This window comes from Oryzias latipes, chromosome 18 (assembly GCF_053564925.1).
Source record: "Oryzias latipes strain Hd-rR chromosome 18, Olatipes_Hd-rR_3.1".
Classification (NCBI taxonomy): domain Eukaryota; kingdom Metazoa; phylum Chordata; class Actinopteri; order Beloniformes; family Adrianichthyidae; genus Oryzias; species Oryzias latipes.
Window position 1 is genome coordinate 21,910,331 of NC_136254.1, and position 23,578 is coordinate 21,933,908.

The 23,578-nt window shown below is 36.9% G+C and overlaps 1 protein-coding gene and 2 long non-coding RNA genes across 6 annotated transcripts; all 3 read right to left on the reverse strand.

Moving 5' to 3' along the window:
• Positions 1 to 30: 30 nt before the first annotated feature.
• On the reverse strand, positions 31 to 23,162 carry LOC105357674 (glutathione hydrolase 5 proenzyme). The gene is given in 13 exon segments (XM_078936032.1): positions 31 to 837; positions 913 to 1,023; positions 1,186 to 1,292; positions 1,517 to 1,608; positions 4,481 to 4,665; positions 18,476 to 18,606; positions 18,734 to 18,880; positions 18,978 to 19,138; positions 19,219 to 19,408; positions 22,460 to 22,549; positions 22,650 to 22,780; positions 22,929 to 23,013; positions 23,016 to 23,162. Coding segments are annotated over 13 exon segments (1,656 nt in total). The 5' UTR covers positions 23,095 to 23,162; the 3' UTR covers positions 31 to 690.
• Positions 6,036 to 10,018, reverse strand: LOC111949221 (uncharacterized). 4 transcript variants are annotated; one of them, XR_013650961.1, is made up of 7 exons: positions 9,673 to 10,018; positions 8,834 to 8,925; positions 8,523 to 8,672; positions 7,986 to 8,119; positions 7,827 to 7,913; positions 6,977 to 7,102; positions 6,036 to 6,681 (listed from the first exon to the last, which is right to left on the reverse strand). It is a non-coding gene; the product is annotated as an uncharacterized LOC111949221 (long non-coding RNA). The 4 variants fall into 4 exon arrangements; XR_002875238.2 differs by lacking the exon at positions 7,827 to 7,913 and adding an exon at positions 8,280 to 8,311 and having other exon boundaries at positions 9,673 to 10,017; XR_013650962.1 differs by lacking the exon at positions 7,827 to 7,913 and having other exon boundaries at positions 8,834 to 8,920; positions 9,673 to 10,010.
• LOC144987105 (uncharacterized) lies at positions 13,662 to 16,801 on the reverse strand. Its single transcript, XR_013650963.1, has 4 exons — positions 15,378 to 16,801; positions 14,624 to 14,815; positions 14,398 to 14,494; positions 13,662 to 14,238 (listed from the first exon to the last, which is right to left on the reverse strand). It is a non-coding gene; the product is annotated as an uncharacterized LOC144987105 (long non-coding RNA).
• Positions 23,163 to 23,578: the final 416 nt, after the last annotated feature.

Below are 23,578 nucleotides of genomic sequence, written 5' to 3' on the forward strand. Positions count from 1 at the left end.
TTTAAAGCTAGAAACAGAGAAATACCAGAAGACTTGTAAAAGCTTTTTATTTTAACTACAGGAGATGAAAATCATAGAAGGTTTCATTTCAAACAACAGTTTGCTCAAACAACACTAAAGCAAAAGTATTTGCCTATAGCAGGGGGAATAACGTGGAATTCCCAGGAGAATTAGTTAAAAGGTCGTCAAAATATTCAATTTAAACGGATGTAAACTTGACAATTGAATGGAATATTTGGATTGTATGTACTAAATGAATGGAATGTTTTTACTATGTTTATTTGAACCGTATGTTGACACTTGAGCATAGGTGATTGGGTGAGAAGTGTAAAATGATGCAATGTTTAAAAAGGAGCAGATAATTCGAATAATTGTATTCTTCAACTCTGCTCCTTTTCAATTGTGAAAATGTTCAATAATGTACAACAAACATATAAACAACAATTTTCATGATAGAAAAAAATGCATAGATAAAAAATGATTGAAATGAAATGACAAAGAGGAATTGCTTCACTCTATAAGGTCAAAACTTGTTATTTAAAAAAGGTTGTATAAAACATTATCAGTGTAAGTTCAGTTGGTGGAACCCTTTTGCACTGCTTCTTTCACATATATATATACACATTCAGCTGCTGTTTCTTTGTTTTCACATCTCCAAAAGTCTTTTAATGACATTCATCACATGTGAGCTCAGTAACCATCTGGCTTTCCCTTTTTTCTGAAATCAGACACAGCAAAGATGCAGCCGTCCTTTTTCTCCACAGCGTTAACACTGTTGTTAAATTTTCGGACCGTTGTATGGTTGTGTCCCAGTGCTTTAAGACCCTCAATCACATCCTGAGGAGCAATAAGAAAAAAATAATTCAGATGGAGCAAAGGTGTAACGTTGTTTTAACAATAAATGCTTTTTACCTTGTCAAAGTCAGGTTCAAAATCCAATGCATTTTCAGAGTCCACAAAAACAACAGAAGTATAAATGGCGCCCTTAAGACTTTTTCCTAACCATAGGTGGTTAATGAGAGCCTTGAAAACAAAAGCATTGTTTTTTTCATATACAAAAAAAAAGTTTTTTTGATTTAACTCTGATAATCAACATCTAAAATATAGATATAAAGACAGCTTTGTTATTAGAATTGTAAGCTCAAAATCTTTTCTGCATCAAGCGTGACCTCTACAGACACATACCGATGCCATTGCAGTCGTAATCCTGCCCCCACCAGATCCTCCAATCATAAGTGTCCTTGATTTAGACTTCAGCACAACGGGGGACATGGATGAGGGGGGACGCTCCCCTGTCAACAGAACTTCTAGTTGCAATTATGTGTTACAAGGTCAGTTATAAGAAGAGCTCAAATGTTAAAAAGTTGCTTCTTTCCGTCCTGCTCTTTTTCAGTTGGACAGTGAGATAATAAAAAAAAACAAAGCTGTGTTATTACAGTCAAGTATTTAAAATAACTGCATTCTAGTTTTTCTTATAGAAGCTAAGATGAAAATGAAGTGATGCTGGTCAGATTACCAGGTAAGATGGTGTCTGCTCTCCCGCAAAAGTCTCTCAGCTCATCATTCAGGATGATGCCTGTTCTTGGAGACACAACCCTGGACCCAAAACTTTGAGAAGAAAAAACAAAAAAGGATGTTAACGTGAAGTAATTTTTCACTAACCGTGCTGTTATAAAATAGTTTTGTTTAGTGTTGTTTACATAATCTTTTGAACCTCTTCAATCTTTTCATTCTCGTACAAACACAACTATTTATTTTGTTTCATCTGTTATTCATTGGTATTGTTTTTTTTGTTCTTACAAAATGCTGGTCATGTAACCCTTGTGCTATCTTAGATGACCCCGCCCTTACATTGACATGTTCTCCCTACCATGACAAAGGTGGATAAAGGTGGAAAGATTTCATGTAATCCATGGACACCAGTGAAGATCACAAATCATTGAAGAAAAAAGGTCCAGAGCACTGTCTAGTGCAGGGGCCACCAACCCTGTGCCCGCGGGCGCACTGGCGCCCGCGAGCACCCCTTGTGGCGCCCGCAGGGAATGCACCCAAAAAAAATGTTTTTCTTTTTTTTGATTGAAGTAAATTTTCAACAAACAACCATGGCATGTCTATCAATGACAACAATATCAATTCTGAGATAAAGGTAGACAAAAAAAAACAAATATAAAAACAAATATTACTTAAAAAATAATAAAGTAAGGATCTATTACAAAAGTTTAAATAGATCAAATAAATGACACAATGTCTGGGCGTTCTTATGATTCATGTAATGTAAAGATTTAGAGATTAGGTTGAGTAATCCAATAATGTGAAGTTTCACTTTTAAGAATTTACAAGTATGAATAAAATGCTTTGAAATTACAATCAGTACATTAATCAGAAAGTCCAGATTTTTGTCAATTAATTTTAATCAAATTTTAATTGTATAATTGTATTTTAATTGTAATTGTATTCCAATTTAAAGGGTTAATGATGATTTTTTTTGGATTTAAGCCAATTATGAAAAGAAGACCAAAACTTCTTTACATGCAAACATTCAAAGAAAAGATGTTCCACAGTTTCTAGATCATTTCCACAAAATACACAAAGATCGCTGTCCCAGTTAAAGCGAGAATGTAAAAAATGATTGGAAGGGTAAATATAATTTAACGGGAATGCTCCAAAAATAGCACTGCTCATATAGCAAATCAATATATTGTGGCGGAAACCTTCAGCTTCTAAGACTCATGGGAAGTGGGGAATCTTGGTGTGTTAAATCGCTCACCATAAGTGAGGGAGCTGTGAGCAGAAGTTAGGTTAATGCTGTTTGGCTGGCAGTGGGGGTGTTCAAAATAAACAGACAGATATGATTTTCCGCTAACTTATGTGAGTGTCGTTTTTGACAAACCGGGTTTGTGCTTAACATGAGGCACGGGTAGCAGATTCAGACATGTCCAGTGGAGCTGCTTATAAGTAAGAGGATAGTAAATCAAGACTTGAGCGTAACAGTACCGGCCTGGATAGTAGGGGTGGTGATTCAGTGCTTGCTATTAGTATTTGATGCACTTAAGTTCTGCTATCGTGAAATATATGGCAGAGTATGGAACGACCTGAAACTTGCGAATCTGCGTTCCCGCCTATGAGAAAAGGCGCGCGTGTGTGTGTGAGGAGGAGAGGGGTAGTGGGCGCAGGTTGCGAGGTGAAACGTCGCATTGCGCAACACCTGGATCATGGGGTGGCTTAAATGACTCAGGTCATTCTAATAATGTCATTCTTTACTAATTATTGCGGACATTTTCAATACTTGTCTGTATTTTCCATATACATTTATTTTTACGGTTGTTTAGTTGGTGATAGTTACTTATAAATAAAGACAGCAGGTAATGCAGGCTGGAAAACAGCTGCACTTTTTCAGACCATAAATAAACTATAGATCATTTGTTTATAAAAGTATTGAGGATTTTGGAGGATTTTTACTGTTGGTGTTGCACAAAATTAGAAAAATGCCAAATATTTTTGGAGTAATCCCAGTGATGAGCTCTGTGATTTAGTTTTTAATGTTTTATGAGAACTAAATATGATTTTCACAATAACAGGTTTTTAAATAATCATATCCCTCTGATACGTTTCACAAAGGCACACACAGGACCAAAGACACACACACAGGACCAGAGACACACACAGGACCAAAGACACACACACAGGACCAGAGACTATCACAGGACCAAAGACACACACAAGACCAGAGACTCTCACAGATCACACACCAAGCAGAAATGAACTTATTGCCAAAAATGATAACAGGAGTTGAGCTCTAAGAAAATGACAAAAGAGCAAAGAAAATGGAATAATTTGATTTATTATTTCTAATTATTAATATTTTCTGGCTTTGTTTGTTCATATTTGCATCATTTTACAGAATATATTTATTATTCTGGATTAATATTCCTGTCTGTTTTTATTCACATTTATGTTTAAAAAGTTAAAATTAAGTTAAAGTTTTTTTGGTTTAAAAGTTTAGCTTTAGTGTGTTCAATAAATATTTATCTTGTTTGGCTGCAACTTAAAGTGTGTTTTGGATTTAGGCCCCTTCTGCAACTGACTTTGACCCCCCTGTAATACGAGTCTAGAAAATTCATGCTTCTTTTTGTGTGTAAAATGAGCAAATAAAAATAGGGCACACAAAAGAAAGTCCTCAAATTGTGTTTTTTTTTTGTCTTTTCTTTTTTTTTGGGGGGGGGGGGGGGGGGGTAGGAGGTTTTTAGTGGCGCCCTTCATACAACTTACTGCCCATGAAATAGCCCTCGGTCTCGAAAAGGTTGGTGACCCCTGGTCTAGTGGGTCTAGACGACCCAACTCCTAATGTTAACATGCCTAGGATAGCACAAGGGTTAAAGTTGGGAGTTGGGTCATCTAGACCCACTAGACAGTGCTCTGAACCTTTAGGGGATAAAATATTGAGCTCTCAATTGTGAAGCAGAACTTTTGGGTCACCGACATGTAGTTTATGGTGCTGGTGACAGCAACGGCAGATCCGTCTTCATGTAGCACCGACACATGCGTGGTGCCAGTGCTGTCCAGATGTGGGGTAACGTTGTAAAACTGGAGCTCATGCGTCTTGTCATCTGTGATCAAGCTTCGTATGTAGTTGGCAAAGCTTTCTTCTGTGATTTGCTTCGCCCTCTGTGAGAAATATAAAAAACAAAGAGGTACATTTAAAGACCCACTCTAATGAAATCATATTTTTGGTGATGGTTTTTCTGATGATGGAGGACATTTACAATTGCATTTCTGAGTATTTCTTTATTCAAACTGTTGTGAATTGGAAGCAGATGAAAAGAAGAATTATCGTATTTGTGACGTAGAAAAATACACTAGGCGGGCCACAACTCTGCGCCGCTCCATTCTGATGCATCCACTTGTAGACAAATAGATTCATGTATGTTTTCTTTTTCCTCGTCCGAGCTAGAAAACTGCACGGCTGGATGGCTCCAATATTGCTTGTCATTTTTTGTTGTGTTTGTGTGTAATTCAACAAGTGTATCAATCCACCGCTAAATGAGTCTGGAAGGATAGATTGTAGAAGTAAAATGCTTTTCACTGTTTGTGTGTTTTCTTGGTAAGTAGGTAGCTCAGTTATGAGTGATGGTAAGGGGGGCGGGGTTGCTCAGTTCCAACAGTGTTGCCCACAACTCAGAGGCAAATTTTTAATGAAATACTGCAGCTCTGCAGAAACTATGTCTTATAAAACAACAAACTTTTTTTTTGTTTGGTTAAAAATGGCATAATCATAATTAACCCTTGTGCTATCTTAGATGACCCCACCCTTACATTGACGTGTTCTCCCTACCATGACAAAGGTGGATAAAGGTGGAAAGATTTCATGTAATCCATGGACACCAGTGAGGTTCACAAATCATTGAAGAAAAAAGGTTCAGAGCACTGTGTAGTGGTTCTAAATGACCCAACTCCCAACGTTAAAGTGCCTAGGATAGCACAAGGGTTAAAAGACTATTAGTTGGCTCCAGTGACATATCTTAATCAAAAATGATAACCGTGTTTCTAAGGCTGGGTTTGACAGCCTGTTCAAGAAAAAATGAATGCTGCTTAATCCCTGGTATGGCATCATCAGGGGCAATAGCTAATGTTTATGTTTCTGAGTTTAGCTGTAGAGTTTTCACAGCTAAACAGAGTTAGCTGTAGAGTCCAGTGAGACATCGCTGGACTCCTGGATGATCTTCCCCACACTGTCAGAAAAAATGTGCAAAATTTGTACCTTTAGAGGTACAATGGCTTGTCACTGGGGCAGTACCCTCAAGGGTACAAATGTTGTACCCTTTCATATAGGTGCGTATCTGTACCCTTACAGTATGTACCTTTCAAAGGCAAATATGTACCTCTGTGGACAAAATTGTACCTTAGTGTTATGGTACCATAATGTACCTTTATAAAAGGTACAAATTTGTTCTTTTAAGGGTACTGCCCCAGTGACAAGCCTTTTGTACCCTTTGATGGCAAATTTGTACCAGATACAGCACATTAAAAGACCAGTATACTGTTTATCACATTTATTAAACATTCAAAACAATTACAATTCTGACATTTCACAGTATGAATGTTTTAAGCTCCACAGTGTCACATAAGGATGCATATATTTACAATTATTAGCAATTTTACAATAATGAAAAATCTATATTTTTCCTTCAGTTCACATTGCATTCATTGTAACTATAACCTTAACATTTGATCAATTGTAAACAGCACATAGCACTTCAGTTACCATTTTTAGCCATGAAATAAAACTTGTGACATTAACAAAAGAAGCACTAGACCTCATTTTAAGTAAATCTTTCTACTGCATTCTACATTTTCTAAAAATAGATAATAAAAAAGTAAACTTATAACCAAGTTTAAATGCATAATTTAATAATAAAATGCATAAATGTGATAAGATAATATTGATACGAATTCTAAAAAGAAGAACTATAAAACACTAAAGATTACCAAGGCTTACATTTTATTTGAATACCTAGTAGATCCTCTGCAAGCATCTCTTCTCTTGCTTCTTTGGAGACTTTGGCTAATGGAGCTTTTCTTTGAACAAGCTCAAGCACCTTTGGCACAATACTGGTAAACGCCGTCCTTGAAGCGCTGGCTTAAACTGACAGGTGATGGATGCATTCGGTCAACATCAAACAACTGAAAATTGAAAAAAATTAGAAAATTAATCATTCACTTTAACTAAAACAAACAAAAGACATAAAACATTCTAATATTCTTTATTGCCTCTTTCATTGCCATTTCCCTTTAGTGATCTCATTGTATAAATATTACTTGGCTTGAATGACTATATATATTTATATATGGGTTTAGAAAATTACAATGTTTTTACAATTGAGTTAAAGCTGTTAATGATCATTTTAGCAGATGTCTCAGCTTATATTGACATTCAAAATGTATTTTAAGCTGAGAACTGATTTAAAATGTCACTGACCCCTGAGGTTGTCTTCAAGAAAGGGTACTTCTTTAGTATATCCTCTCGCACCTTGCTGTACTGGATATGCAGGACATTCACATGACCTTCAACGGATGATGCATCCTCACCAATGACAGCAACCACCTATTGGATCAAATTTAAAAGTCCATATTAATAATAAAAAATACAACTGCAATCACTGATTACTGGGGTTGAAGCACTTTGAGATGATGTTTAAAGACAGTTTGTGCAGAGTGGTATGGAGTTGATCAGAAATTAACTTCTGAGTTGTAGGCGGGGCTATTGACACAGTAGTTACCCTCTGCTGATGTCCGATCATCCCTTTGTTTACGCCCTCTCCCTCTAGCTTACAGTCCTTCCAACCTAAAACTAACATTAGTGGTGAAACCAAAATGGTGAGCAATATTGAAGCTTTCCGGCCATAGTTTAGATCAAGCTCAGACAAGTATGATGAAGATGTTAATGGATCTGTTTGTCTGCAAGTGGACGCATCAGAATACAGCAGAGCAGAGGGACTCGGACCCACTTCATTTCATGTGGTGCGTCACAATAGAGACCTTCCTCAAACTGCATTTATTTTGTCTGTTCCTGATTCATCCCAATTTGAGTGAATACTCAGATGTGCAGTTTTAAACATGCCCATCATGAGAAAAATACTGCGACATGTTAAAAATGGGGGACCCACTCAAATGAAAGTTATTTTTTAAAATGTAGCATTTTTATGATGACATATTGTTATAGGATTTAAGAATAAAACTGTGTTTCTGAATATTTATTTTCTCAAATTGGGATGAATCAGGAGCAGATGAAAAGATGTAATTTGAGAAAGCTTGTAGTTGTTACGTACAAGCTACATTTGGCAGGCCACAAGCTCCCTGCTCCGCTTGTCTTCATTCTCCTCGTCTGAGTTGGCATCTGGCTCACATCTATAAGGCTGGATAGCTCCAATAAAGACAGCCTGACTTTGAATGCTTAAGATGAATTTGTGAAAAGATTATTTACTTACTTTGGCCAGAGAGGTGTCTTCAACTCTTCGTCTTGTTGTAGGACTGTGTTGTAATAGTATTGTGTCAACTGAATCCACTTCAGTATCTCCACTTGAACTGGTATTGCAGCTCTTCGCAGGACAACTCGGCTGATCTGTCAAAGTATTAAAGCTTTCAGTTACTGTACTATTTAAATTAGTATGATAGCAAAAACAAAAAAAGTAAAAACAAAGATTTTTTAAATACTGACCGACTTAACAGTTTGGCAGATTTATTATCTTGTCTAAGACAGCAATAGGATATAAAACTCATACTTATTTGCCCGTGTTTTGTTCCCCACACTATCCTGTCAAAGAAATCATTAACCCTTAGACTCCTATTGATGCAAATATACAATCAAAACTCTTCAGCTCAAAAATGTTCTTAATTTAGCATGTACTTTAAAAGGAAAAACTCAGATTATTTCCCTTGGAAATAAATTCAGACATCAAAGGGGAATTTACCCAAAACCATTCAAAACAAAATAGATAAATTACAATTTAAAAGAAAAACTTCACCTTCTGGATTTGAATCTTCGGCCAGACAAATTTCCAACACACCAAGGTTTGGGTTTTTCAACAGGAGATCAAAAACCTGCTCATCAACTTCTGTCTTTGAGTCATCAAACACTTTCAAGTCCAAGGTTGGGATGTTGAACTTTTTGGCAGCTGTGAACACAGCAAAATTATGTTTAGAATACAGCACAGAAATTATCTTTAAATTAAAAAGCAATTAAAAAAATCTGTTTGCATCACAGCTGACAGTTTATCCACAAAGTTGACTGATTCCTGTAAAGAAAAATGCTGGAAATTGTGATGTTTCCACTCACCGCATTCCCAAAAGGATTTGAAGGTCAGCTGAACTTCAAAACTTTTTTTTTTTTTTGGCGTTCGACATGTTCACGCACAGCTTGCATCTTTCCTGGTGGGAAAAAAATAATTACAAAAAAGAAAAAACATTACAACACCAAAAGGTACCAACACAGCATTTATTCAGGAGAATGATCAAAATCAACAACACAATGTATGTAAACTTCGCTTGACCAACAATGAGCGATCATGACAACCTAAACAGTCTCTGTCACTGTCTTGCATTGAAGAAATGGTGGCTGCGCGCGCACAGCAGCTAAGGCAGGCTGACATAAATGGGAAGGACTGCCATACTGCGGTGTAAAAATAAAATAAAATAAAACGTTTTTGGACTCCTACACATTACAGATTAAAATGATTAACGCATTGAATTCGACGGACCTGAGCTGGTCGTTTCAAAAGTAGCTGGCTTCCTTACTAAGAAAGACAGAAAGACAGACAGAAAAAAAAGGGGGGGGGGGGCAACAACAACCGGTGCATCAACGCCAGCGTACATCGGTAAAACGGCGACAGAATTATCTAGTGATAAAATGTATATATTTCAATGTATTTAACGGAACGCGGTACAACACCAATAAAAACAACAGCTTAATTTATTTAATGGCTGCATTTAGCTGAACTTCAAACGGCTGAGGCTAACCGTTAGCAAACTCCTGCTCGTAGTTTTCAATCTCCTCACAGGCACATACACGGCGGAATAGCAGCATTCCACTACAAAAAAGTTAGTCCTTACAGATAAAATAACCGAACCCGCTCAAAACAAGTTTCCAACTTATTTTTGAGCAATTAGCAGACTTACCTCAGTCACAGCCTCTATCTTCCTCCGGCCGCTGCGGGATAACAAAATGGCGGAAGAAACGAAACTTAAGAAAGTAGAGTGGGCGTGGTCTCGCTGGTTTACTCCAACATATTTCCTCTACGTTTTTACACCTACTTAAACAAAAATTACTGATGGTAACTCCGAAAAAAGTACTCTCATTTTTCCTGTGTAGGTAGAAAAGCTAAAAGGTACTAATATGTTCACATAATGTAACGTAGTAACAGAGAAATTTACTTTTTTTATGAAAATGTATGCTTAGAAAGAAAATAACTTAAATTAACAGCTCAAAGACTAGAAATTTAAATTGAACTTAGGCCAAGTTAAAGTACACAATATAAGGTTAAAAACATCAAATAATGTTGTCTATAGTGTGCTTTTGCTCTAAATTAAAGGCAAAACAAAACAGCTCTTATATAAGTTAAAAAAAACAGGCTCACACTAATACATGTTTAAAAGTTATTATCTTGATGCTCTGCACAATCAATAAAATATAATGTGCTTGTGTACTGTTCAGAACTAGTCATAAAAGATGTGTGGTCTCTTAAATATATTTGGTTATTTTGTGCATCTTTTCCAAATAACCAACAACGTATTAAATGATTTTGGGTGACATTTCATACACTTTGAATTATTACTTTTGTCACACAAGTTATTGTACCTTTGTTTGTGGAATAAAGGGTCCAAATATGGGCCCTCTGATGGTTGGAAACATATTTGTACCTTTTTTATCCTTAAATGGTACATATGAGTACCCTAAGGTGTAATTATGACTCACTTAGGGTACAAATTCACCATTTGTACCCTAAGTGTTCACAAACGTACCCCAACCGTACCCTTTTTTCTGACAGTGCAGGGGGCTCATACGTATCAGAAACAGAACATGACCCAGAACAGAGCTCTGAGGAACACCGCACATTAAGCTTGCTAACTTGGACATTATGTGGCTATAGCCGTGAAACTTAAACTCTGAACAGATAATTAAGAGGAAAACTAGTGGAGAACTGATCCTGACAAACCAATCAGGTCAATCTTTTTTTTTTAAATCTGTCAAAGGCTGGTGAAAGATCTAGTAAAACTAGAACAGTATATATGCCAGAATCAGGAGACATCACAATGTCACTGGATATTTTCAGCAGGGCTGTTTCTGCAGAGTGATGTTTATAAAAAGCTGACTGGCTGATAAGTGTATCTTATCCAAGACAGTTAATTCAACTATTGAAATCCTTTTTAAATTGAGTGAGATAATAATTCAGTTAGAATTTAAAAGAAAAATGTACATTTCACTCAAAATGTTTGAGTAAAACATTTTGCGTAGATATATCAGAGAACACATGACAAACCCAATGAAACAATCCAGTTAATTACCAAAGCCTTAAAGAATTATAGAATCATAATCAATATTTATAATGCTATACCTGTAATGGCTTAATGCGGTACATAGAGGATCCTAACACTAGCCATATTTCTGAAAAAATAAGCTAAATGAAGAGATGCTTAACAAAAACTATAAAGCATTGTACCATGAGAATTCTACGGTAACTATTATAGAGATGTTAAATATTATTTTGAAACACTTTAAAGGTTAAAGTAACCAATAAAATCAGCAAGTTTACTCTCTTTAGTCGTCACAGCCGCCTTTTCCTTCCAACTATTCTGTCAGAGACCTCCTAGCTAACACCAAATGTACACGTTCTCCATCAGTAAATCCCTGAAACACCTTTGAAATACATTATACAGCACTATATATATATATATATATATATATATATATATATATATATATATATATATATATATATATATATATATATATATATATATATATATATATATAAGTTAGAGTTCAGAAAACAGTGCTGCAGGTAAATAAGATGGCCAGAATCATAAAGAATCCAGGTGTGTCTAACTTGTGGTAGAAATGTTCAAATGGGGCAAAGAAGTTCACGTTTGCCATTATGCTATGTGGTTTTTCACGTCAGCTGGCGAAAAATACGCAGACCTCTTTTTTTCACGGTTGCCATGGTGACTCGTGATATCTGCGCTCCATTGATAATGGCTTCTTATAGTCGCGGTGCGCACGATTAACTCTGAATCAGTCCACTCAGAGTTGATTGACCTACCTCGGATCAGCTTCTCTGAAACAGAAAACTCAGAGTTGTTAATCTCCCGATTGACCAACTCAGAGTTCAAGTTCAAGTTCAACCTCAGAGTTGGTTGAACCTCCTTTCTGAAACAGGCCCCTGGTTTCTCTGACAGGGTTTTTTTATTTTATTTATTTATTTATTTTGCTTCACCCTGCTCAGTGCTTTTTAACTATTAAAACCTTTTTTTTTTACTTGGAACCACCTTCCTCCTTGTTAGGGATGGGAATAGAAGCCCCATAAAGCCTCATTGTATGGAGTCCTATACTGTTCATAATAAATAAATAAATATTTAATTAAATAAATAAATATAACCTCATGCAAATACACAATCAACCAATAAATCTCTCATAAATATATAAAAAGATCCTGAAATTGTGAAAAACCTGCACACTGATTTTAAATTAGCCATTATATCATTCAATATATTTCATTTTGCTTTAAAAACCTGTTCATTATTTTAAAACAGCATTTTAAAATATTCATTTTAATCATGTGGAATATTATTATAATTCTACGCCTTTTTTCAGAACCTTGGATTTCAAAATCAATATTTTCCAAAGTAGCTTTGTTTTTATTTCATGTTGCTGTTTTTCACAATGGCGTATTTATTTCATGAAGAGCTTTTTCAGGAGAATGGGTCTATCTGTCAATCAAACTAGACAAGGCGGAGACACTTTTGTGATTGGCTACTCCTTTACTCAGACATGAGCAGCAGCACCCTGACTACATCGATCGAAGATGCTTCACCATGAGTTCACATAGACCTTTTTCACACTTCCGCATTTTTCGACCGGAAATACGTCAATGACGTGTAAAACAACTTCCTGTTAGCATAGCGGCACATATGAAGAATGGCAGAGTCAAAGAGTGGCAGATTCTGTTGTGTTCCAGGCTGTTCGTCTTCCAACCAAAAACAGCCCGGCCTTTCATTTCATTATTTTCCTGTGGATCCAAAACTGAAACCCAAATGGATATAGGCGATCTGAAGAGATGAAGGGCATAGTTTAATGTAAACACAGGTTGCTCCCTCTGCTGCCGGCACTTACTAACTTCGCTCCGGATTGTGGTGCGGCTGCGTCGTCTGTCGCCTGAAGAGTGGTGTTGTCCTGAGTATTTTCCCTTGGAACAACTTTACTGATCCTTTGAGAAGGGAGTCAGTATATGACAGAACCTCAAACATCAGTCTATGCAGCTATGCTGTGAACATAGCGACATGGTGACTGAGCTAAGGCAGTAAATGGATCACGACTACGTGACACACCCACCTGCAGGTAAGGTTGTTCATAATGTGTTTGGTTAACGTTAGTCAACTATGTGTACCCTTATTGGATACATGCATTTCTACCTGAACAAATTAATGTTTATAATAAAAGCTGTTCATGCTCTCACCTATTTTAATTACATGTATTTAATTCATTTTGTCATTTTGTATATTCCTTAACAAAACTAAATGAAATGTATTTGTAATTAAATACTTAACATACTTTTCAAAACATGATTACTGTGTTGTGTTGAAAGGTAGCATAAATATGTTAAGACTGATTTTTAATTTCTTTATCTTCACAGGTGCTCTGGATGAGGCTTTGGATTACATCCATGACTTAGAAGCCAAGTTCCTCTGCTGCAGCCAGGAGACAATGTCATGGCGGACAAAGAGTTCCTCGTTCAAGACCTCCTTACTGATGATATAAGATCATCACTCCACCTTTTAAGATTTCAGCTCAATTCAGCAAGGAGGAAACAGAACAAACGCAGCCATTGCCCACCTCAGAATTGTAGTGGAAAGAGTGATCAGTAGGATAAAGTCCTTTCACATCAGGGACTCTCTCATGCCGCTCACACTGATGGGCAGCGTGAATCAGAAATGGCTTAACTGCCGTGTTTTGGCAAATTATCAAAGACTTTTTTGTTTTGAAGAGTGAATTAATGTTTGGTATGTAAATAATGTATAATGTGCAAATAGTATGGAAAAATTCAGTGTTACCACATATTCTTAAAATCTAATTAAATATAATTGTTATATTCGTAATATTTTTCTGTTGAAATGTGACTTTGACTTCACAAAAAAATTAGATGAACAAATAAAACAATTTGGTCAAAATTGTGCCTCATTTAATTTTTTGGTATGCGTAACAACAACTGATTAATCACAACTCAAATAACATCAAACATTTACAATAAAAAATAACATTACAGATCAACAGCAAGACAGAAGGCTGAACTGATTGTTAAAGACAAGATAAGTGTAATTTAAGGTATACATTCATGCATTTGCTATAATATCTATCCAAGTTCTCTTTCATTCCATCTCAGAAACCCCATCCAACACAGCCATGAGAGGTTGGGGATGCACCTGACATAATCTGCTTCTAGATGCCATCATATGGATCTGGCTGTGGTCCTACACAAGAGAAACACAACACACAAAAGTTAGACATAAGTGCATAACTACATTTAAATGTAATTCATTATATCTGCTGTAACCATAATTCGGTTAGTCATAAGATTAGAAAAAAAAACTTAACTTGCTCACAAAGCAACAAAAAGTTAAATGAATCACCTGTATATGCCTTGTACAGTGTGGACCTCAGGCCGTCCCTGCCAACTGTTTTGGGCTTTAGCACCACCAGCTCACTAACCGGTTCAGGATGGATTCCCTCATAAGTAAAAGGCAGAAAGCAATTACAGTCTGTAGTAACTACTTGGGGTGTTTTTATAATAATTTACAACTGTTATGGATACACATCCGTTCTAAAATCCTAATGACAATTTGATCACAAACCCACCTGTGCTCTTGGTCTGTGCCATCTTTGCAAGCCACTCGTGCAGGACAGGGTGGGTGGAGCAGCCTACAGACCCAGCTGTGAATAATGTGCGGTCTGGAACAGGATGGCAACTATGTGATTGCAGAATCCTTTAGCAGCCGCACAACTGCAGAAGAAAGCTTTCAGGTTGGCACATTCTGCATCCAGTGATATCTAGACACAATAAATTAATAGGTTAAAATTAAGACATACTTATGTTGCTACATCAATGTAACATGAAACTATAACTGTCAGTAGGGTGACCAGATTTGAGTTAGTAAAAAAGAGGAGTGAAGTGAGTTTGTTAGATATTTCATCGAGAGTAATTGGTGTGCAGAGCTTCATTCATAAAGCAAATATGATTACATTTCATCTATGTTCAATGTTATTTTATTATATAGGTATAAAAAAAGAGGACATGTCCAGGAAAAGAGGACGTGTGGTCACCCTACTTTCAGAAAAATAATACTGATAGTAAGTGAAGAAAGTGCCGCAACCGCAGCAGAGCAGCAAAAAGAATGAACACGCAAACGGGCAACTTAACTTTTCTTATTTACAGCTTCACCAAATTTTGGGGTGTTATGTTAATCTCACGCCTTTTCATTTAACATAAACACAACATATTCACTGTGATGTGTTATACCTTATATTACAAATTAATAACGCCAGGATTTACAGTTGACGTAAACAAAGAGTTACCGGTGATGCGGCTATGGCTAAGCTAGCTGAAGCTTACCTTGGTAATGGTGGATAAACTCTTCGTGGACGAATTTATATCCCTTGTCCAATTTGTTTCCTTTAGTGGACGAATGCATCTTCACACTCTTCATCACATCGGCGCTGGTGAACTTCGGAACACAACTCAGGCTCTCCGCCAGCGAAGCACAAACCGGAACTAGGTTTACACGTTGATGACGTATTTCCGGTTTTTGCGAAAAAGGTCTATTGGCTTCACCAAACCTGACGGCGCAGTGCACTCTCCTCAACACTAGGGGGAGTATGCACCTCAACACATCCACAGTGTTACACGAAATTGGGCAGTTTTGGTTCTACATTTGTGGATAAAAGTGGCTTTGGGCGAGTGTGCATAATTCGGGTGCTTTTGTGGTCGGTTCGGCAATTTTCATCTTCTCATGAACATCTAGTAGTGGTCTAAGTTAGGCTGGGTGGTTGTTGGAGTTCCACAAAACTTCTATGAACTGGAGTTCCATGAACGCAACATGCCCTGTATGGGAGGGGCTACCACCTAATGTTTTTAGCCTGATAGCCACATGGAGCGGTTGCCTGTGCTTATCTCAGTAACAATGCATGGATGCACAATGTACATGGAGTGTTAAAAGATTAGGTTTATTTATTTTGAATAGTTTCACATGATAACAATGTTTCCATGTTTGAGTTCATGAGATCATCCCAGAGAGTCTCTGCTTCAGGTCCTGCAGTCAAACTACGTCTTTAAATTACGTGTAAATCAGAGCGCCCAGGCAGCGCGAGAGTGTATGTGTGAGCGCAAGTTAAGGGTCTGTTGCCCAGTCCCCCGGAAAAGTAATAGTAAAAAAAGGTATCCTCCAAAGTACAGAGACGGATTATGGAGTAAGCCCTGGCTGCAGAATTGCTCAATCAATCCTGGATCTCCGCTGCGTTTTCCGACCGCGGTCAGAAACGTCATCGCAGGAAAGGTTCAACATATTCCCGGGAGCGAAAAATAAAATCAGAGGACCTGATTATAATCATTGTCTCAATGAAAATAGAAAAATATAAGGTTCAGGAGGCCTGAGCAGGCTTGTTCCGCTTTGCGCAGCTCGCCTCCTGCGAGCCGACACACAGTGTGAGGCACGATGTGAGCTATGAGAGTGAATGGCGTAAGAATGAGGAGTGTTTCAACGGGGGACTTATAGACGTGGACGAGCGGAGCTCCTCTGTGGTTTGGTCCACACAAACCCTCAAACTACAAAAACAGAGTTGTCAATGTTTGGTGCAGCAGACAGATTGTTTGTCTCTATTTGATCTATAATGTCAGCAAAATCGTGCAGATATCACTGAAATATGTCATCTCTCTGACTGGCACACCGCTAAGCGGGTATCGAGGAATAAGAGTCGATTTCCATGGATGAGCCAATAATCGTTTAGACCCCGCCCACTTTCACTGATTGACAGATAGCTCTTGACAGATAGCTCTTCATGAAATAAATAAGCCATTCTGAAAAACACCAACATGAAATGAAAACAAAGCTATTTTGGAAAAAATTGATTTTGAAATATGAGCTTCTGAAAAAAGACAGAATTATAATAATATTCCACATGATTAAAAATGAATATTTTAAAATGCTGTTTTAAAATAATGAACAGGTTTTTAAAGCAAAATGAAATATATTGCATAATATAATGGCTCATTTAAAATTAGTGTGCAGGTTTTTCACAATTGCATGATCTTTTTATATATTTATGAGAGATTTATTGGTTGATTGTGTATTTGCATGAGGCCATATTTATTTATTTGATTAAATATGTATTTATTTAATTATGAACAGTATAGGACTCCATATCATTGGGGTTCATGTAATTGTGCCGGAAAAATTAACCACCCATTTAGGGCTTCGAAACCACACAGAACAGCGGCATCTGGTGGCGGACTAGTTGTATTTCGACATATATTTCAACAAAGCTACTTGTAACACTTCAATGTGGAAATAATGATGAAAAAACGTAAAACAGAAAATTTTTGTTAATGATATTAACAAAAATGGGAAACAACACAACATGTGATGCTTTCTGTGAGAAGTGCTTGACACAGCAAAATACACATCACATGAAAAAACAAAAATACACGCAAAACAAATATGTATAGTGCCAGACTTGAACCTAGATCCACTGGAAGTAGATGCCATTGACTATTCCACTGAGCTATATCTAATAACAAAGAAATGGCATGCCATTATAGATTCATTGCAGTGTTTTGGTTTTGATACACAACGTTCATAGTGTATTGTTTTATTAGGTAAAACCGAGTTGAAATGATCTTGAGCCACAGAACGTTTTTAATAGGAGCCATGGTAAAGTGCAATGAACTGACACTGATTCCAATACAGGGGAAACAATGGAACTGGTCGGGAAACGTTCAGGATTTATTTCGCATTTCTAGAGAATTGCGAGCCCAACTGTTCAAAACACAAGTGACATCTGAAGCGTGGTTCGACCCCCCTACCTAACACTCTTCTATTCCAAGCAGTTTTTATATGGATTTGGCCAAAAAACAATAACCCAACAAACTAAGCAAGACAAGGAAGTGGCAGAGCAAAAACACATGTATTGTAAAACACAACTGCTAGTCTGTAAATCCTCTGCAAACAACTTTCAGAATTTGTTTTAGAAACAGTGTACCGGTCCATCAAACAAGAGACCCACGCTGTTAGTCAAAGGAAACTGGCATCTGTATCAGTCAACCAGCTTCCCATTTAAGTTTTCGAGCTTTAGAGAGCAACCGTGGTGCCTTCAATTACAAAAATGAGGTTGAAATTTCCTCAATTTGCTTCAAGAACACCAACAGAAAACACTTAGACCCCAAAAAGTAAGTTGAAGTGAGTGGGTCTACAAAGATAAACTGACAAGCTCAATAAAAAAATGTAAATATAAAATAAAACGTCTCAAAGAATGCATCTATGTGAGAGAAATGAGCTTTAGCTAGAGCAGAAAAATATTTATAGCCACAAGAAATCATACAAACCGAAATTGATCAAATTCTATGAAAATGTCCCCTTTTTTAAAAAAAATAAAGAAATTTCACTAAAATCATGTGGCTGATAACAAAATACTTATTAAGAGTTTTGCAGAACTAACCTTTTCTGAGGTGAACCTTGGATCTCGAATGTATTTCTTGAGTCCATTTGCAAACTTGAAAGATTCAATGTAACGATGATAAAACAGTGTCTTTTCTTTCCCAGTCAGACTGTCTGGATTTAACGGGAATCCTACAAACAAACACACACACACAGAAGTATAAATACTTGAAAACACATATCAGTTGAGGCTATTCCTTAAACGAAGCTTCATAATTTTGCTTCACGTGTGAGAAACGGCAGCTCTGCCACTGGGAACCTCTCATGATGTTGAGGATGAGTGTGAGGAGACTTCCTCCTGCAGGCGGTGGGGGGAAGTACATCCGATACTCCCCCATAGACACATTCCATGCGTCAGTCAAGGTAGCGTTGTATGATGCCAGGTCCTGCAGCTCAAGTGTTCCTCCTGAGCAAAGCCCATGAAACAAATGCTGTCGGTTCAGCAAAAGCAAAGGCAAACCTATTCATGGCTGCATAAATCTCTGAAAACTGTCTAACGGTACCTGCTGCCTTCACATCCTGGACCAAATCTTCTGCTATTTTTCCAGTATAAAAGACATCTGGTCCTTGGTTTGCAATCATCTCCAGAGTGTCGGCCAGTTTCTCAAACTTGACAAAGTCTCCAGCTTTAAGAAAGTTATTGTTGTTGTCTGTAAATAATTTTCTTCAAAGCAGAAAAGAAAAGATCAATTTACAATGCTGTTTTCACTTTTTTTTCACATCTTGCTATTCTTTTATCAATACCGTAAAGACTGGGTCTCATTTGAATTTGGGATATTCTCAATGTGTGAATGGAGGAAATCAGAGATGGGAATTCCCTCTCTTGCCAGCTTGATGGCGGGCTGAAAGAGATCTGCCCAGGGCAACTTTCCATACAGCTTGTGAGCCGCTTCATATCCACGAATTTCTCCTGGAACTCCAATCCATTTCACATCTAAATAAATGGAAACACGGACAAAGATTATTTTATCTCATGACACATTTCCTCAATTCACTTCAGAAACCTCTTATAGTCTAAAATAAGGTGAGGTCCTCTGACGATTGACCATAACACTTCATGCACATGTTTTAAATAATGAAAGAAACCAAATGTCAACACACATGCAGAGAGTACATGTAAGAACCAAACTAAATAGTTTGAGTACATTTGAATAGTATGGATAATTTACATGATTTGCTTTGCTTGAGATTTAGCTTTACTTTATATTTAACCCTTGTTTTTTTAACACACAGAATTTAGTTTAAACATAGGAGTAGATGTTTGTATTGTGTGAAGTAGCAACATACTATAGTGTCTATAGTATCTTTTTATATCTTACTCTTGCTGAAGTAAAAAAAAAATTAATCATCCTAAAAAATAGTGGTGATTAGGTATCAGTGTCACTTTAATTAGATTTATTAAGTTTAAGGCTGATGCTCTTGTAACAGTAAAAAAAAACAGTTTTACACTGCTGCTGACTGTACTGTCAATCAAAAAAACTTCTGTAAACTATGTATGTTTTTTCTTTTTTCGAACAGGTTTATGATACACAACAGTGTTTAGCTGCTGTCTAGAGGGGGAAGTACTGAACATTTATATTTTCAAATAATTCTATTGGATCATAAGCCAATAAAGTCACATTAAGGTTGACACCAGTACAAGAAAAAAAGACAATGGCACTTCAGTAGTGTGTTTGGAACTGTATATAAGTAGACTTTATAAAACAACCAAAAGTTTATTTTCTTTAATTTGTTTTGCGTGTATTGTTTAAATGTTTCCTTAGAGTGGAATGACGCTGGAGCAGGATGTAGCACAAAGTCTTGTGTCTAAAAGGACGTCATATGCACTTTTGTCAAAAGTAAAAACACATTTTGTATTTTTTTAAAATGGCATAGTTTAACATTTATTTTAAAAAAAGCAATAAGTCAGTTCATTATTGGGTCAATAATTCTTGTTTTATTTATTTATAATTATAACATGAATTCAAAACAGTGTCTCCTGGGTTTAGAACAGAAAGGTTCTTTAAGTCTTGAAGGTTGCAGATCTCTGGACAAAAGAGATGATTCTCCAGTCACCATGTGAGGTCAGAAGGTCAGCTTACTTTGGACACCAGAATTTTGTTTGTAGGCACCAGTATTTCGGTGGAAGGTAGCGAACCCCATGTCAGGGCAAATTGTAACTGCCAAATGTGTCATGATAAGACATCAATCATTTTTTTCTGCACATCTGTGAATTCTACCGAGGTGAAGTTGGTGGGATATTGGACATTCGGCAGACATTCGCTCCGGGAACAATGTGGCACTCGAGCTGAAAGAAGAGCCAGTCAAGCACCTTGTGCCAGCTAGAGGTGTCGGTAGACTTTTGTGTTTAGATTTAGGGACTGTCAACAAATTGCTTTACCAACAACAACAAAAGACAACACATTCAAAATCCTCTTGGTTATAGACATAAATAGCTAAAGTGGGAAAAGTGTAAGATGTAAGACCAGCAAAACAATACAAACAAAAATGTTACATTTGGGATCAATTTTATGAAGGTAATAATGTTCCAATATGGACGAGCTTGTAGATAATTACAACTGCTCAAAACTGCTGCCATGAATCACGAGCACATTACAACTGCGCTTGGACTTTTGATACATTCCTTGCTAGATTTATGTGTCAAAACTGATCTATAACTGGTAATGGAATGGGGGCGGGGTCAACCAATCAGATTGCAGGACTTTAATGGGCTTCTTTACCAACAAGACTCGGTAAAGTTAGGAAGATTTTCGCAGATTTGAGCTTCCAGACTCAATAAGTCTTCTGATAAACGTTCTAATGTGACACCACATATATGAATGATTTTGTATTAACACAGAGAGAGAGAACTACAAAAGCATTTCGAAAGAAAAAATATCATTTTTTTCTGCCTTTTAATGAGGATTGTTTTCTTCCAGCTGTAAATGCAGAAACAGCAGCAGGATGGGTGCCAAGGGACCGTCAACAATTTGCAAGCTCCGTGAAAACACTATTAGATTAATAGTAAAAATCAATAATCCATCAAAAATGTAAACATGTCTACATTTATATGAGCTGGTAATAAAGACTCGTCAGCATATTCATGCTATAATAAATATTTTGTGAGAAATTCCATCTTTATTTTAATGTTTATATTTCTTCAAATTTTAATAGACTTGTGATTCATAATAAAGGTGCGCAATAGCCCTGAAGATACTGAAGCTACTGTCACCAAATTTTCTTTACTAACTATCATGACCCTATTGTCTTACTACAACAAAGATTATATCAGAACATTACTTTGTTAGCTTCAGTATTTTTAGAGCTTTACCTCTAGAACAGTAAAACTGAATAAATATTATCGGGGACAGCATTTTAGATTAGCTTTTAAGTTTTTATCTAATTTTTGTAATTTCTAAACAAGGAATCCAAAACAGAAGTAAAAGCAAAGAAAAACGCGAAAACTTACACTAAAAGTACCGGTAAACTAAAATTAAAAGGAGCCTCAAATTCCTCATGAGACTTAAAAGCTAATAGAATTGTCAGATCCTGATGGTACTTAATCAGTTTTACTATTTTAAAGTGATTTGGGCCGATTGGGTCCTATACCTAAAAAGCCATTTAAGAAAGGTGCTAAAGTTTACACAAAAAAAAAAAAAAAAATTGAAAAACTCTTAAAAGCTAATCTAAACTACTAACCAGTAGTGGTTAATCAGTTTTACTATTCTAGAGTGATTTGGCGTAATTGGTCCAATAATTGAAAAGTTATTGAAGAAAACTTTTAAAAAATTTGTTGACAGTCCCTAAAACTGAATAGTGCGAATATCTGCCAGATTTCCAATATCCAACTCTACGAAAGAGGATTAGAGCCTCAGAGAAAGAAAAGAAAATTGGGCATAAAAATATTCTGACTTGTTTTCCCTCCAGAATTCTGACTAACAGAGAGCAAGAAAAACAGACAGGATGGGACATTTACAGGAAAACATGCATTTTTCGGCCAGACTACCTGTCATGCTCTCCTCGGGACAGGACTTCAGCAAGTCAGATTTCACTTTTGTAGGCGCTACCTCTCTGGAGTTGATGATTTTGAAATCACCTTTAAAAATGTAAAACACAATAACTTCAATTCTATGTGTGTCGAACTTCATGACAAAAGAGCAAATGACGAAAACTGAGCAAATGTGAATGTCTGCTACCAGAGCTGTCCATCACTGTGAATATGGAGCCCCCTCCAATCCCCGCACTGTGCGGATTTGCCACAAAAGTGCACAGCAGCGCGGCAATAGCAGCATCTACTGCAGAGCCCCCTTTTTCTTTAAGTATGGCCCTGAAACAATTCACGCAAGAGCAAACTGTCACTTATTATTAGTGCTACACTTGTGATTTTTCTGTGATACGCAGAAATATTAATGAAAATGGCTCCAGAGACTCAAACTCTGACAGATTTGCGTAATAAACGGCACAAGTGCACCTACCTTCCAATTTTCGAGCATATCTCTGAGTCTGTGGCTACTGCTATTTTTAGGTAAGCTTCTTTTGGACACCTGCGCCTGGCAAAACAGCTATACACCCAATCACGGAGATAAGGCTGATCAGAATCAGCGCGGAACAGAGATAAACTTTTGCTTTAGACCGCGCCATGGCTCCAACTAAACGCAATGCAGACTTCCGTGCACAGCAATTCTGAAGAGGAGTGCCACAGAATGAAACATGAGACAACACTTCAGGGGTTATAGCACCGCAGGGGAAAAGGGTGTGGCTTCTTGCTCAGTTTCTTCCAATGAACCTGTCTAAAGAAACTAGATAGGAGGTCTTGAAATCTATTGTTTGAGCAGGCAGTTAGAGGGTTAAAGGAAGAGCTGCAGGACATCCGTGTCACGCGAACACAAAGTGCAGTGGAGTGCAAACGCCATCGGAAATACGATAAATCAAAGATGTGTAGAACGCAAGTCATATTTTTTATACTGTTAACTTTATTTTCAGACTAATTCCAGGTTCAACTATGTACAATGTGGGTCATAAAATATATTTGATTTCCATCAAACTGTAAGAAATCAACCTGAAAATGTCGTCCTCTCTTTTCATGACAGAGATGTCTAGTTTGAAAGACAGAAAACAGACCTGA